The 14711-nt window shown below is 35.9% G+C and overlaps 1 protein-coding gene across 6 annotated transcripts in view; it reads left to right on the top strand.

Moving 5' to 3' along the window:
- SORBS2 (sorbin and SH3 domain containing 2) overlaps positions 1-14711 on the top strand; it is a 203712-nt gene that overhangs the window by 112234 nt on the left and 76767 nt on the right. For all 6 annotated transcript variants that reach the window (XM_068531974.1, XM_068531980.1, XM_068531978.1 and 3 more), the window contains exons 4-6: positions 3424-3516; positions 8149-8175; positions 8409-8533. In XM_068531974.1, the coding sequence (XP_068388075.1) occupies positions 3424-3516; positions 8149-8175; positions 8409-8533 (245 nt within the window). The remainder of the gene's footprint in view (positions 1-3423; positions 3517-8148; positions 8176-8408; positions 8534-14711) is intronic.

Below are 14711 nucleotides of genomic sequence, written 5' to 3'. Positions count from 1 at the left end.
TGAGTGAATTTATACGTCTATGTATGCATGTAAAATATGATATTCAAACATATGCATACATAATTAATTAGAAGTGACTGGAAGCCTTTGTTTAAAATGCTTTGTTTAAAATGTTAAAATACTATAATGTTGCTATAAAAACATGCCACTTTTGAAAATACATATAAATAATACTGTGGGAAGTTGAAAAAAGCATTGCCACTGTATCTCAAAATGAAGTAGAAATTAGTTCCTAAATATCCAATAAATAAAATGGGTCTTCATTATTTAAATACCTATCAATCATTAAAGGGATATATTACTATTTCAGTGTTCAATGTTCAGTCACTAATGTTTAAAAAAAAAGATTCTTTTAAAGCAGCTCTTTGTTTTTTAGTCAAATACATAATAAACGAGCCAAGGGAATTGTGATACATTTTTCATACTAAAGTATCTAAATAATGTATAAAAATATACAAAACAGCATGTTTTGTATATTTGTTCTCTTGGAATTTTCGATCCACTATTTTCTAAGGAAAATCTTAGCTATGGAGGAAAGAGAGTAAGACATCAAATGATTGACTGTATGTGGTTTACTTCTGTGAGTGTTTTCCAGCAGTAGAAACAGCTACGGAGAGTCTTGCCGCTGCCTGGAAGAGTGTGCAGGTCATTAATGAGTGTGAAGGTAACGGTAGCGTTAGGATTCTTTGGGATGACCTAAGTATGTAAGACAGCACCCTCATTTTGTGATCTTAAAGATATCTTCAATAAATAGCAGAAAGTATCGACACAATAAGTAGAAACAATATAATAGATTTCTCTGTTCCAGCAATTTCACAAATGCCTCAACTTTTCAAATTAAGCTCTTTATTAACCTGTTAATAAAGACAAATTCTCCAGTCATTTTATCTAGTTCTTAGAGTTACCTAGATTACAAAAATTATTTAACCCACGGGGCTTCCCTGGTGGCGCAGTGGTTGAGAATCCTCCTGCCAATCCAGGGGACACGGGTTCGAGCCCTGGTCTGGGAGGATCCCACATGCCGCGGAGCAGCTGGGCCCGTGAGCCACGATTACTGAGCCTGCGCGTCTGGAGCCTGTGCTCCGCAACAAGAGAGGCCGCGATAGTGAAAGACCCGCGCACCGCGATGAAGAGTGGCCCCCGCTTGCCGCAACTAGAGAAAGCCCTCGCACAGAAACGAAGACCCAACACAGCCAAAAATAAATAAATAAATTTAAAAAATTTTTTTATTTAACCCAGAGGTTCCCACACTTTCTTGGTTTACGGTGCCAAGACAGTTCAGTAATTTTCTACCACACTCTCAAGCCAAAAGAAGTACCTAACAGTTGTATTTATTAAGTAGTTAGGGGCAAACAACTTAGTAAGTACTCATGTTCTATCAACTCAGAAGCAATTTGAAAAAATAATATACTTCAACTGAAAAGTAATCATTTTATCTCATTCTTTATAACCACAGTTACTTGTTATTGGGATGTCTGTGCGTATTGGATGCTACAAAACTTCTCAGACTTGCAATTAGATTGTACATCACCACTCCCAGTTACTGGTCCAGGTTACTTCCACAGGGCACTTGCTTTCCATCATAGCAATCATCAAAAACCCAGCTTTACAAAGATGTGACATCATTTACAGGAAGATAACACGACCTCTCATGTTGAAACTGGGAACTACCTCAGGATAGTGGTGTATGCAGTCTGTCTGATAGATATCGCTGTGTTTTCCTCAAAAATGTGAACTGTGTCCCCAAACCCTTGTGAATCCACTGAGGTGGGTGCTCAACATAGAGTTTTGGAAACCAAAGGCTTAACCAGTGACCTTGGGTCTCCTCATTCTGAAATTTTCCCTTTGCATCTCTGCTTGTTTTCAGATGTTCAAAATTAAAAGAACAAGAAAATTAAATCTCTTAGAGAGCTTTCCATTTACACTTTCAACACCCTGGAGACTACTTAACCCTTTTAGACATTGATAGCTGCTATATACTGCATATTAAATTATATTACCTCCATTTTATCAGAAACACTCATCCCTCATAACTATTTTCAGTTTGCAGAGATTGCTAAAATCCTATCGGTGCCTCTCCTAAAGATACATTTTGTTGTATGTTTCTACCATTTATGTCTTTCTGTATTTGGTCTTTGATTTGTTTGATTTACTTTCGTATGTTGTTTCAAGTCATTTTTCTGTTTTAATTATTATCTGCATTACGAAATTGTTATTTTAAGCATATATCAATATTTAAGAAATTATATTTTGACATGAGAATCATTCTATCAATTTTAAGGTCTGCTGACCTTACTACTTGTGATTTTACCAACAATTAGTCCAAATCATACTTTCAAGCACTCTTAAATTCTCTCACATCCAATAACAAAGTGGATACACTCCTTAAGAAATAAAGAAAAATAATATATAAGACTAGCATGCGGCAATATATAATAATTATGTTTAATATTGGTGGTTAAAGAATTTATCTTCTTGTTACAACTTTCAAAAAGAATTAAATTTAAGTTCTTTTGGTTGCAGGGGAATGAGCAAAACTATTTATTGCACATTCCAAATAAAAAGGAATGTGGGAATGGAATTGGAATCTGTTCGTAAATAGAACATCAACCTTCCAATTTTAGAAGTCTTGTTATAATAAACTTCTCAAGTCATATTAAAATAGCTGATGAATTTTCATTTATTTTGCTTCATGTTGTGATTTGCATAAGTGAAACTATACAGATCATATACATATTTTTCAAAAGTACAAAAACTAATTTTTAAAAACATGGTCATTTCAGTACTGTATACATAAACATTGTTTTTTACCTCAATTAGGCAAATTATTCCCATAACTAATAATAACCATGGGAAGACACAGTATTGCCATAACACCATTTGTTTCTCTTTATGAATCTTATGTATCAAATATATTATACCTATAACAGCTAACAACTTTTACTTCAAGAGGTTCTTCAAGCTGTTTTCAGGAATCATAACAGCTAGAATACAGTAAAACCTATATGCTGGATACAAAAGTATGTTATACCATAGCTCTTAATCCTGAAGTACAGGTTATTCATAACTCTAAAAGCTAGTTACACTGCTTGTAAATTTAATAGTTGAATTTAAATGGTATAAACAAAGTTGAATTCTATAGCTGTGTGTTATTTAAAGAAAAACCATAAAATGTTAAGTATAAAATCTGATTTTTTATTAAATCATTGGCATCTATTTCTAAGACAGACCCCTGGCTTTTTCTTCTGTTTTGTTTTCCTTTAGTTTGGGGTGGGTGTAAATTCTGCGGATGTATTCCATGGTTACTAGTTCTGACTGTTCATCTTTCTCATGGATGTCTGCCACATCTCACTGAAAATGCATGATACTGCATGTGCTTTATCCTTTGCTGTGGCCTCTGCTATATCATTTTTTTGCTTCCAGATAGCGGTGGGTGTGCTCGCAAACGTGCTGCCATGTCTGTTACATTAACATCTGTGAAGAGAGTTCAAAGTTCTCCAAACCTATTGGCTGCAGGTATAATATCACTAACTCACAGAATGTCATACTTGAATGCCTTTCTCTGACCTTTCTTTCTTTCCAGAATTATCCTGTTTGGATGATGAAAGTGGCTGTAAATACCTTTCTAACGCCCCACAAGTTCTTATTTTTCTTGCCTCAAGAATAGCTCCTATCCCTTATGACTGTTTTGCTCTAAAAATAAAAAAGCCAAAGGAAACTGACATCTTGTAGAAAACATTTTAAAAATCTAATTAAAAACAACAGTCACTTGCCAAAAATGTGTTAAGTAAATGCAAGTGTTAATAGCTATTGAAGTTTTTGTATCGCATGAACTAAAGGAACATAATATTTAATTAAGATAACTCACAGGTGCTTTTGTTGTTTTTTACCTAAAAATTGTTGGGGGGTGGGGACACAGAGGGTTAGGAAGTGGGATTTGCAGGAAACTGAATCTTTATTAATTCGCTTCTATACCAAAGGCTGCAAATATAATGATAGAATATTAGTTTTGAAAGAGACTTTAAACCTTCCTTTAATCCAATCAGCAAAGAACCTTCTATTATATATTTTTAAACATCTTGGTCCAATTAAGATTAACATGCACCCACAAGTATAAATATACTCTAGAAAGTAACTGGGGGTGATACTTCAGCATCCACTAAAGTGAGTCTCCTTATAATAAATAATCTCTCATGACTTCCACCCTGGCCTCTCTAGACCCTGAAATACACCCATATGTTTTGGTGACTGGTTAGTTGGTTGGTTGGTTTGATTGTTGGTTGGCTAGTTGAGGGTTCCTTGGGTTTTTTTTTTTTTATAATATTCATGGCTTTTGGAGCGGAAGTGGGAAAGGGATGAAGAGTGTTTAAATAATTCTAATTCTCACGGTGCATATTAGTGTCTTTTACACACATCCATTTAGTCATTAATTAAATAGTCAGGATGTCCTTGGCTTTAAAGCCACTTGATCCTAAACTACCCAGCTTCGTTGAGGAAAAAACAAGCTTCCATGTGGAGAATCCCACTCCTGCCCACCACCTCCAATCCATAAATAGATTTCAATGTCTAAGTTTAAATACGAAGCCAGGTGGTTCCATAATATATTACATTTTTTAAAACAATGTAAATTGCATTGTAGTGTATGTAGTATGATCTCATTTTGGTTTGAAAAAAATTCTCTTTATATATGTATTTGTACATGTTTGTTCATGTGTATGTGAGCAGGAAAAATGTTAGAAAAACTACAAATGTAGTTTGTAGGGAAATGAGAATGAAGAGAAATAAGAAAGTAAATAAAATAAAGTCCAGGGACATCAGGTAGTTGGAATGTGTATACCATGAATATCATTGGCATTTCAACCAAGTAAAATTCTAGCCCAAGCTACTCAGATGTGGACCATTAAGGCACATGCTAGGGAACATGGCAATGCTTCAAAAATGCCATATTGTTGTTATTTATAAAAGTAACCACAGAAAGAATACTATTAGGTTGAACCAGAGACTGCCATTTTGGAGAGTCAAAGCTAGAAGATTAGTAATTTCATATCATTCAACTTAATATACTATAATGCTTCAGAATCAAAATATTAGAAAATGTTAAATACTTGGGGAATATAAAATAATCTTCAGTAATAAAAGTTAGTAGTCACTCTGGACCATTTTAAATTTTGTATCACTCCTATTATATCAAATAGGAGTAAGAGTTCTAGAGACTGAGGTCCCCTCAATTTTGGATTTAATTGTTACATTAAAAATAGATCTCTTTTGTATTAATTAGACATGTAAGGTATGAGCCCCTTTTCAAAGAAGTTTTAATTACATTTTGAAGAAAGAAATCAGCTTCTTTGTATGCCCACTCACAGTATACAGTAGCCTTCATAATAAGAACTTATTTGACAGTCTTTTTTGTGAATCAAAGGAAGATTAATAAATATTTATTGCTTTAAGTATTGTTAAAATAGAGCAGCCTTTAAGTAGAGGCTGTTAGACTACCTCCACAAAAGATTCGAACCTTCCCAATCTCTCCTCCCAGATCAGAGAGTCCATGTGAGCTGCTAGTCATCAACTATTTGTCCACTAAATCAGTCTGTCTTTCTCTTTTGCTTTTACAAGAAGTAGAGTCCCAATGGACAATTCATGTATTGGAATCATAAAGTTGGAAAGGACCTCTAAGGACATCAAGTCCAATGCCCGACACCAAGCCAGGAATGCCTTGACAACTTCTCTGACAGGTGTTCCCTACCTTCTGCCAGGACACAGGGAGTGCTCATTGTAAGAGAGAAGAGCAGTTATAGTTCTTAGTTCTCAAAGACTCTATTGATTTTCACATGCAGAACAGCCAGGGAACAATAAATCTGTCCCATTTCCTCATTCTTACATTTTCAAAGAAGCAATGACTACCCACTAAAGAATACTAGAAATTAAGGACTCTGATCCCTAGAATTCTAGTTCTGTTTTTTTCACAAGTGAATGGTCATGAATAATGTTCATGATATTGATCAAAACCATTTTCTCCATGCATTTGCCAAGTCATTTATTGGCCCAACCCTTAAAAAAAAACTTTATTCTCTTTACTTGACATGGATCTAGGATTTTAATCATTAATATAAGCTTCATTAAAATATGGTTTTGTCCTGAAGTTTTGATCCATGGCCATTTTTATCCTTTCTCCTTTCTCATAATTCTACACACTTGTGTCTACAGTGTAAAGCAGGGCTTTTCCGTAGAGCTCCCCATTATTAATATCTCATATTTCCTGTAGCATAGGTACAGTTTCATTTGGAGATACTTGGGCCTGGTAAGAGGGGAAAGGGATAGACCCTAGTTGAGCCTACAGTGACTATCCTCTGATTCTTGTACCTAATGTTTATCCCACTGAAGTTTCCATAACCTCCAATATGGTGACCAGTAAGAAGAAACAAAACTGGCCCTCTACAAACTGTCAATTACAGGAAGTTTATTTCAAGTGTCCTTCAAGTCTGCTCAACATACCCACCTCTTCCTCACCAAGTCTACACCTCTCACACCTCCAAGCATCTGGCTCCTATCACATCTATCCCCAGCACGTACCCTTGTTTATAAGCTCAGTTTTATCAAACCAAGAGTAAAATTAACTCCCTATTCTCAAGCAAATAATTACACTATAAGTAATAATAATTATTATTAATGCTGCTTCTCTTTTCATTGCCACTTCCCCAAGTCCCAAAACTTGTTCCTTTTCCACAAACAGTATGTGGCACCAGGTGGTTATTAAATCGCTCTCCTTGGGTGCCCCAAAGCAGACCTCTGATCGCTCTGTATTGCTACACTGTGTTTGCTTTCTTTATAGAGAGTCCTCATCATCATTTAAGTGCTTGAGAATTTCAATCATTTCTGCTTCCATCAAATCCTAGAAGTAAAGTCTAATAAATATTTCATGTATAACTTTTCAAAGTTATTTTTACTTCATGGTACCCATTTTATTACTCTGATTTTGAGTTCATTGGAGATAAGTCCATACTAAATCAGCAACTATCATAAAGAATGAAGATTTATTAGTCTCCTCTAACTCACCTAAGCTGGAGTCATTCTAATGTACTCTGCGCCAATTCACACTTATTTTTCTTCTTTTGATTTGGAAAGAATCTATTATAAATGTTTTATCTAAAAATCAAAGTCTTGTATTTCTCAACTAATTTTTATCATTCCAAATTTATGTATTTAGATTTCAAAATAACTATTCCTTAAGCATTAGAAAGAAAACAGAGAGTCCTTTTTACATGCAACTTTCATGTTCTATTAGGCATTGAAATAACAGCAATTAATAATGGTTTCAGGGAACATGCAGAAGGAATCCAGGACCTGGACAGAAGGTTAGGCTGAATGACCCCTAAGATCCTTTCCAAAATTAAGGCTTTATGATTCTAGGTGAAGTTGGCCATGTGTTATAATAGAGCCAAGCAACACAAATTGATTACCTAAAATTGTTCATAAGTTATAGGAGATTCTTGAATGTATAATTCCAATAAAACTGAGAGTAAATATGTCATTGAGCCACTTCCCAACTGCATTATCAAAAGCAATTTATTACTACTGAAATGCTTACTGCAAGACAATGGAATATATTGTAACAGCTCTTTCAGAATTGAATATAAAATGACTCAAATGGCAATAAGAAGAAAATTCAAAGTCTAGAGAATAATTTGAAAATATCACATAATATGGTAGGGTATTTACACTTTCTTAAGGTAAAAAACCCCACAAACTACAAAAAATCGATGGCATTGAAAGCTAAGGATCTGGTGGATTGATTCACTGCTGGGAGAAGCATTCATTGTTTACAAACCATTTGATCCTTTAATTTGATATTTAGAAATTCATCCAGCTTAAGCAATAATAAGATAAAATTGAATGGTTGCAATATTACTGAGGGAAAAATCAGTGTTTGATATATGTGTTAATTATATATTATAGATATTTAATGAATTACATTCTAATTGGAGTAAAAATAAATGCACAAACTTCCATTAGTTTATTTGATGTACCCAGAGTTTTAGAACTGAGATAATGTTTGCCAAAAAATACACGTAGCTCTTGGCCAAATGATCTTTACGCGACTGTTCGTTTCTTTCACCGGAGTATTAATTTCAACATTTCTTTTTCTTTTAGGGCGTGATTCTCAGTCACCGGACTCAGGTACAAAAAAAACTATTCTGAATAACCACTACATTTGTTGTGAGTTTTTTAAAAAACATATTTATAGCCACATTGCTAATCCTACCGTAAACTTAAACTGCATATACATTTATGCATATTAAACTTTTAAGAAGAAAACTTCCATTTTGGAAATAAAAAATAAATTCTACTTAAAAAATGTTAAAAGTGAATGTAGATATTTTTGTATCCGATTTGCTTTCCCTTAATAAAAGCTTGGAGATATTACAATGATCGAAATCAAGAGACACTGAATGGAGATGCTACATATTCCTCTCTTGCAGCAAAAGGTTTTAGAAGCGTTCGACCAAATCTACAAGAAAAAAAATCACCAGCTCAGGTAATCTGGCACACTGTTGTCTACTGTGTTATTTTAAAGCACGGCTATTAGGCCACTGCTCTAGAGCCTCTTTTCTAGTAACATGCATATTTTGATATGTTTCATTTTTGATATGGTTTTGCTTTTGTATTCGTATTGACTTGTATTTACAACGTGGAAGACATGTCTTAAGTTCAAAACAGGTTTCTGAATATTTTTTCTAATTCAGCTGATAAAAGCAGGTCAGTTTCTGACATAATTTTTAGGATATTTTCTAATTCTTAAAAAACTGCCACCTGATGATTTGGATTTCAAAGTTATGAGGTCAGCAATATATTATTTACTCAACAAATATGAGTTATACAACTGCTCATTATATTAACTAAAGAAACTCTGTGTTGGAGATATTAGTAAAATTGTGTTACAGGCATGAAAAGTGTTACCAAAACAATGTGAGTAAATACTATATATATATATATACCTCAAGGTCTAAAAATATGCCAAGAGAACATATGTTCACTTTTAACCTAATTTCCCAGAATGTAGATGGTGACAAACTTTATAATGTATTCTCTATAAAACTATTTTCCTCCAGAGGGCAACTATTGATAATAAATTAAAACACATTCTAAATAATAAAAGAAAAATGATCATTCAATCTGGCCATCAAAATGTATAGCATAATAAGAAGGTATCATGTTGCTTTACTTTCTTTAAGGGTAGAGTTAACACTGGTTTAATGATTAACTTTGACTTTCTCTCTGTTTTTCCTTCAACATTATTTCTTTCTCCGGATGTTTTGATAATCCAGGCACCCCTTCCACCACCCAGAAAAGAGAGCTTCTGTAGCTCCTTGATAACCAGTCACACAAAGGGTGACATTTTAGACCAATTAGTAACTAACACACAAATTCCCTCCTGTACAGAGTTCTCTACTAACAAAACACCTCTTCAGGGAACTATGTATTCTAATGATGAGTCCAGCCAGACAATTGTATATTCTCAAGAATCTAACACAACTGTGTCGTATACACAAAAAATCACTAATCCACTACCACCACCTTCCAGCACAGGTCCCCCACCAAAAGCTGACATGAGTACCCCATTTCTACAAGAGGACTACACGCAAGGTTCTCAGACTCGGAGAATCTCTACGTTGAAACTAATCCATAACCAGGATCCAGGAAGTAGCATCCCCTTTAATCCTCCACAGTTTTCCAAATCTGTTGAAGTACCCTCATTTCGCAAAAGGCCTTGCTCACCACCCCCTAACCCAGTGCCTGAGATACACACAGCATCTCTTTCCATTCAGATAGCTCCCCTTTCAGGACACGATCCTGAAAGCCACAAACAGCCACCTGAGCTTTCTCCAGAGACTGCAAAGATACCTCTTCAGCCAGAGAGACAAAAACCTGCAGTTGCTGCGGCCTCTCAGTCCTCAGACTGCCAAGTGGTACCTTACACTTTCCAATCTCTTCTTACAGCATTCTGTAGAGACCCTAACTCCTTTGGTTTGGGCTTCTTATATAATCCAATGCTTTGTTAGTTTGCAATCAGGAAAGGAGAAAGAAACCATCTTCCTATTTAAAACCCTACTAAATTCATCGAGAAGTTTCTAGGTATTTTTTAATTTAAAAAATATCTACATAAAAAAAAATATATATCTACAGATCTTTTATCCAGAAATAATGTTTTAACAGTTTCTTCCTTCTAGGTATTTATTAGAAATCATTGATGATTGGTTATCACTTAAGGCTGCAAAGTACTTTTAAGTTTTAAAGAAATATTTTTCATGCCAGACCTTTGAGTACCTAGCTCTTACTTTATTTACATGTGTAAAACCTTTTAAAATAATTGTCCATTATAATTCACTTTGGCAAGAAACATTCATCTTAATTCCACCAGAGTTTATTTTCTTGTAGTTCAATATTCATTTTCATTGAAACTTGATCAATTTCTACCTTTTTAAGTTTACAATTTCAGAAAGTCTATTAATCAATCTTTAGTACTCAGACTATTAAGAAGTAAATCTTTATTTGCTTATACATAAAATTCTCCCATAGTGTCATTCTGCTGATATTTATTAATCTAGTTAGAAGAGAAATGTGTTTGTCTTCTTGGCTTTTCCACAAAATGATGTAATGTTAAGAGCATAAGCTTTAATGATAAAGTGCAGATTTCAATCCAAGCTCCATCACTGGCTATGTGATGAGGCAACCATCCTAACTACTCTGTGAGTCTGAACAAAGAAATGAGAATATTAATTAATCCTTAATTCTTAGGTTGTGATAAGAGTAGGGAGATAGTAGAGGTAAATTACTTAGGACAGAGCAAGCCCTGCATAAATGGTAGCCATTTATAAAGGTACACTAGCAACTGCAGCAGTAGTAGGAGTCTAGAAAACACTCATACCTGAGTAAATAATTTGTATAATACTATTTCCTGTAGCTGTGCTATTAAAGATCATTCAAGACATATCCTTGAAGAGATATATTTTTAAGCTTTATAGAAAATCTTCAACAGGCATCTGATTGACACCAAAATCCTCTCCCCCCGCCCGCCACACCCATAAAGCAGAAACCTTAAGCTTAGATGATTAAAAAGACAAGTGGGTATTTCTATACCTCTACTAAAACATTTCCTTCATCAGCTAATCATGATATGCAAAATTCATTCATTAGAGTAAATTCTTTGAATAAAGGTAGTATTTTCTAAAAGCCCTTATGAAATAATAATAATAACAATAGCAGCTAACAAACACTAAGAGTTTACTATATGCAGATGCTGTTCCAACTTATTCACATTTATTAATAACTTCCACAATCCCATGAGGTAGGGAGCAAAGTCAAGCTGAGACACCACAGACAGGGCTGGGCTAGTGTCAGACAGCAGACTTACTTGTGTCCCAGGACGTGTCCCTGGAAGCATGTGTAGGAGCAATCACAGCAAATGCTACCACGTTCTCAGCTCAGTTCACTCACCTGACATAGTTTGGTTCTTCTAAATCATTTTATTATGTTTGGAAACTTAAGTTGATAACTTTCTTCCCTATGGCTTTGTCACCGTCCAGGCTGACCGGAGACAGTTGGTTTCATTATACAATCCTCAGGGAATCAGCATGAGCCACAAGTTAAGATTTGAGATGCTGTCACTTTTATTCATTCAACAAATATTTATTGGGCATGCGTCGTCTGTTCTAGTCACAGAGCTGCATTTGAAACCACTGATGATCAAAGTCTTGTCGGGGGTAGAGGGGACAAATATTAATAAAAACTTAGGTAAGTAGATTACTACATACATTAGAAAGAGATTATGTAAATAAACTAAGCAGCACTGAGCAGGGATGTGGGGAGCAGAGTCCATGTTAAATAGGATAGTCAAAGGGTCTTCATGCAGTAGATAGAACAGCTTTGAAGGGGGAAGAACATTCCAGGCAGAGGGAATATCTAGTGTAAGGGCTTTAAGGCTGAAGCACTCCGGGGCTGCTCAAGGACCAGCAAGGGAGTCATAGGGAAGGAGAGGAATTATGTGAGGCGTAGGTAAGAGGAAGTCAAGTCAGAGGTAACAGAGGCCATAGGACAGATGCTCCTAGAAGCCATTGCAAGGATTTCAACTTTTACTCTCAATATAAATGGGAGTCATTGGGGGATTTTAAGGCTATGGCTGTCATCATTTGACTTATATTCTAACAGAATCATTCTGGCAGCTCAGTGGAGAACAAACTATAGTAGGGCAAGAAGGAGAGTAGGCAAGCCAGGTAGGTGGCTATGGCAACAACGTAAGTGAAAAATGGCGGTGGCTCCGAGCAGGGTGGAAACGGTGGAGGTGGTGAGAAATCGAATTCTGAATGTATTTTGAAAATAGAGTAAATAGGACTTCCTGACAGATTGCATGTTGGAGGTGAGGGAAAGAGAAGAGTCAAGACTGACTTCAAAGTTTTGCATCTTTGCAACGGGGAGAAATGGAATTTGCCACCCTTTGTCCACTGAGACTGGATAACCGTGAGTAGGCAGGTTTGTGGGAAGATCAGAGGTTCCATTTGGGACGTGGTAAGTTTGAGGTGTGTATGAGACATCCACATGGAGAGGTCCAGTATGTAGTTGGATATATGAGTCTGGAGTTCAGGTGAAAGGTCCAGGTTGGAGATCTAAGCCATCAGCTTATAGATGGTTTTGCAGCCATGAGACTGAATGAGATGACCAGAGCATGACTACAGAGAAAAGAGGAGGCCCAAGGACTGAGCCCAAGAGCATCCCAACAGTAAGAGGAGGAATCAGCTAAGGAGATTCAAGGGAGGAGGAAATCCAGGAAAGTGAGGAAAGTATATCGAGGAGAGATGGTTAACTGCACAAATGCTGCTGACGGTGCATATGTAAGATGAGGTCTGCTAACGGACCACTGACCTAGAAGTGGGGAGGGGAACTTTCTTGCGAGCTTAAGAGAGACTGGGAGGAGAACAACTGGACAATCAGCTCCTTAAGGGGTTATTAATGTAAGACCTTTCATCTAGTTATTCCCCTTCCCTGAGCCTCACTTCCTTCATCTATAAAATGGGGATAATAATAGCATTCATCTCACACTATTGCTGTGGGGTTTGAATAAGACACTGCCTGCTACATAATAATCCCTCACTATGGAGTAACTGTTGTTATTTTAAAATAATATCCTTTTTCCAAACTATGCATCTGATTGGGAAAGGGAAATATATTATTTTCAACAGTACATTTTTTGAATGGGTAGATAAAAGTTTGTTTCATCCAATCAACAGTTGGTTCCGAGATGACAGTGTATAGTCTTTTATAACACTTTCTCAAAAGGTGGCATAAAACTGTTGCAGTTCTGAGTTTTTTTAATTGTGTCAGAATATTTAACATGAGATCTGCCCACTTAGCACATTTTAAAGTGTACAATAGAGTCCCATTAACTATGGGCGTGATGTTGTACAGCAGATCTCTAGAATGTAATCACGTCATCTTCTTGTGTAACTGAAACTCCACCTGTGAACAGCAACTCCCATCTCCCCGTCTCCCCCACCCCTGGCAACCACCTTTCCACTCTCTGCTTCTATGAGCTTGACTATTTTAGAGCCCTCATATATGTGGAATCATGCAGTGTTTCTTCTTCTGTGACTGGCTTATTTCACTTAGGATAATGCCCTCAAAGTTCATCCGTGTTGTCTCATATGACAGGACTGCCTTCTTTTTCTAAGGCTGAATAATCTTCCATTGTCTGTATATACCACATTTTCTTTATCCATTTATCCACTGATCGGTATCTAGACATGTTTGCACATCTTGCCTATTGTGATATACTTTACTTTTGTCTCATTTTCCACCTAATGGCCTTTCACGGTGGTGACCTTTTCATTTTAAATACTTTCATTCCACATTCTTGCAAGAAGTCTCAGTAAATGCCAAGAGCTGTCAGCTACACATCATGAATTAGCCAAATATATGCTCTATTATAAAGAATTATCCTCCCAAGAAATTGGCAGTCCCAAGAAACAAAAATGCTCTACACTGAGAGGTGAAAAGGAAACTTTAGTGTTCTGGAAGTTTCATTTACATACTTTTGCTGTTTTCATTAAAGTCTAACCATTAGTGTAAGAAGAAGACTGCAGCCTACCATTAGGAATTTTAATTCTCTCTGTATCTGATAATACAACATATTGTTTTATAAGCTGCGTATGTTTTAATTTACCTCCTACAAATTTATATATATAGAGAACACAAAATGAGGTATGTTACCCTCTGTCACTACATGAACAGACATCCTGTTGCTAAAAATGTCACATTGTTCTCAATGTCAGATAAGTGAATGTCTAAACCAGAAGCTTTGAAAGACAGCAAAATCTACACCCCAGACATTTTCTCTGGCATTTGTTAGTGTTGTGCCCTTTGCTTCAGGAGGATAAACTTGGCCCTTCTATTATGAAATAACGTCATCAAGCATTTGCCAAAGCCTCACTTTCACAGCTCCTCCTGCACATATGCTGGGGACTCAGAGGGGACTTTGTCTCAGGGTCATGCAGACAAAGGAGAAAACTCATCTCTTTTGCTCCATGGGATCAAGATGTAGAAGTTTTAAGGAAGGCTTAATCATGAATAAATGTCAGCAGTGTGGGATGCTAGAAAAGGTGTAGAGTACAGAGTATGCTTTCTGGACCAATCCCATCAACACCAGCTCTAATCACTCATGT

The sequence above is a fragment of the Eschrichtius robustus genome, chromosome 21 (assembly GCF_028021215.1).
Source record: "Eschrichtius robustus isolate mEscRob2 chromosome 21, mEscRob2.pri, whole genome shotgun sequence".
Taxonomy (NCBI): Eukaryota; Metazoa; Chordata; class Mammalia; order Artiodactyla; family Eschrichtiidae; genus Eschrichtius; species Eschrichtius robustus.
The sequence above is the reverse complement of the archived record's forward strand: the minus strand, read 5'-3'. Positions and strand labels throughout refer to the sequence as shown.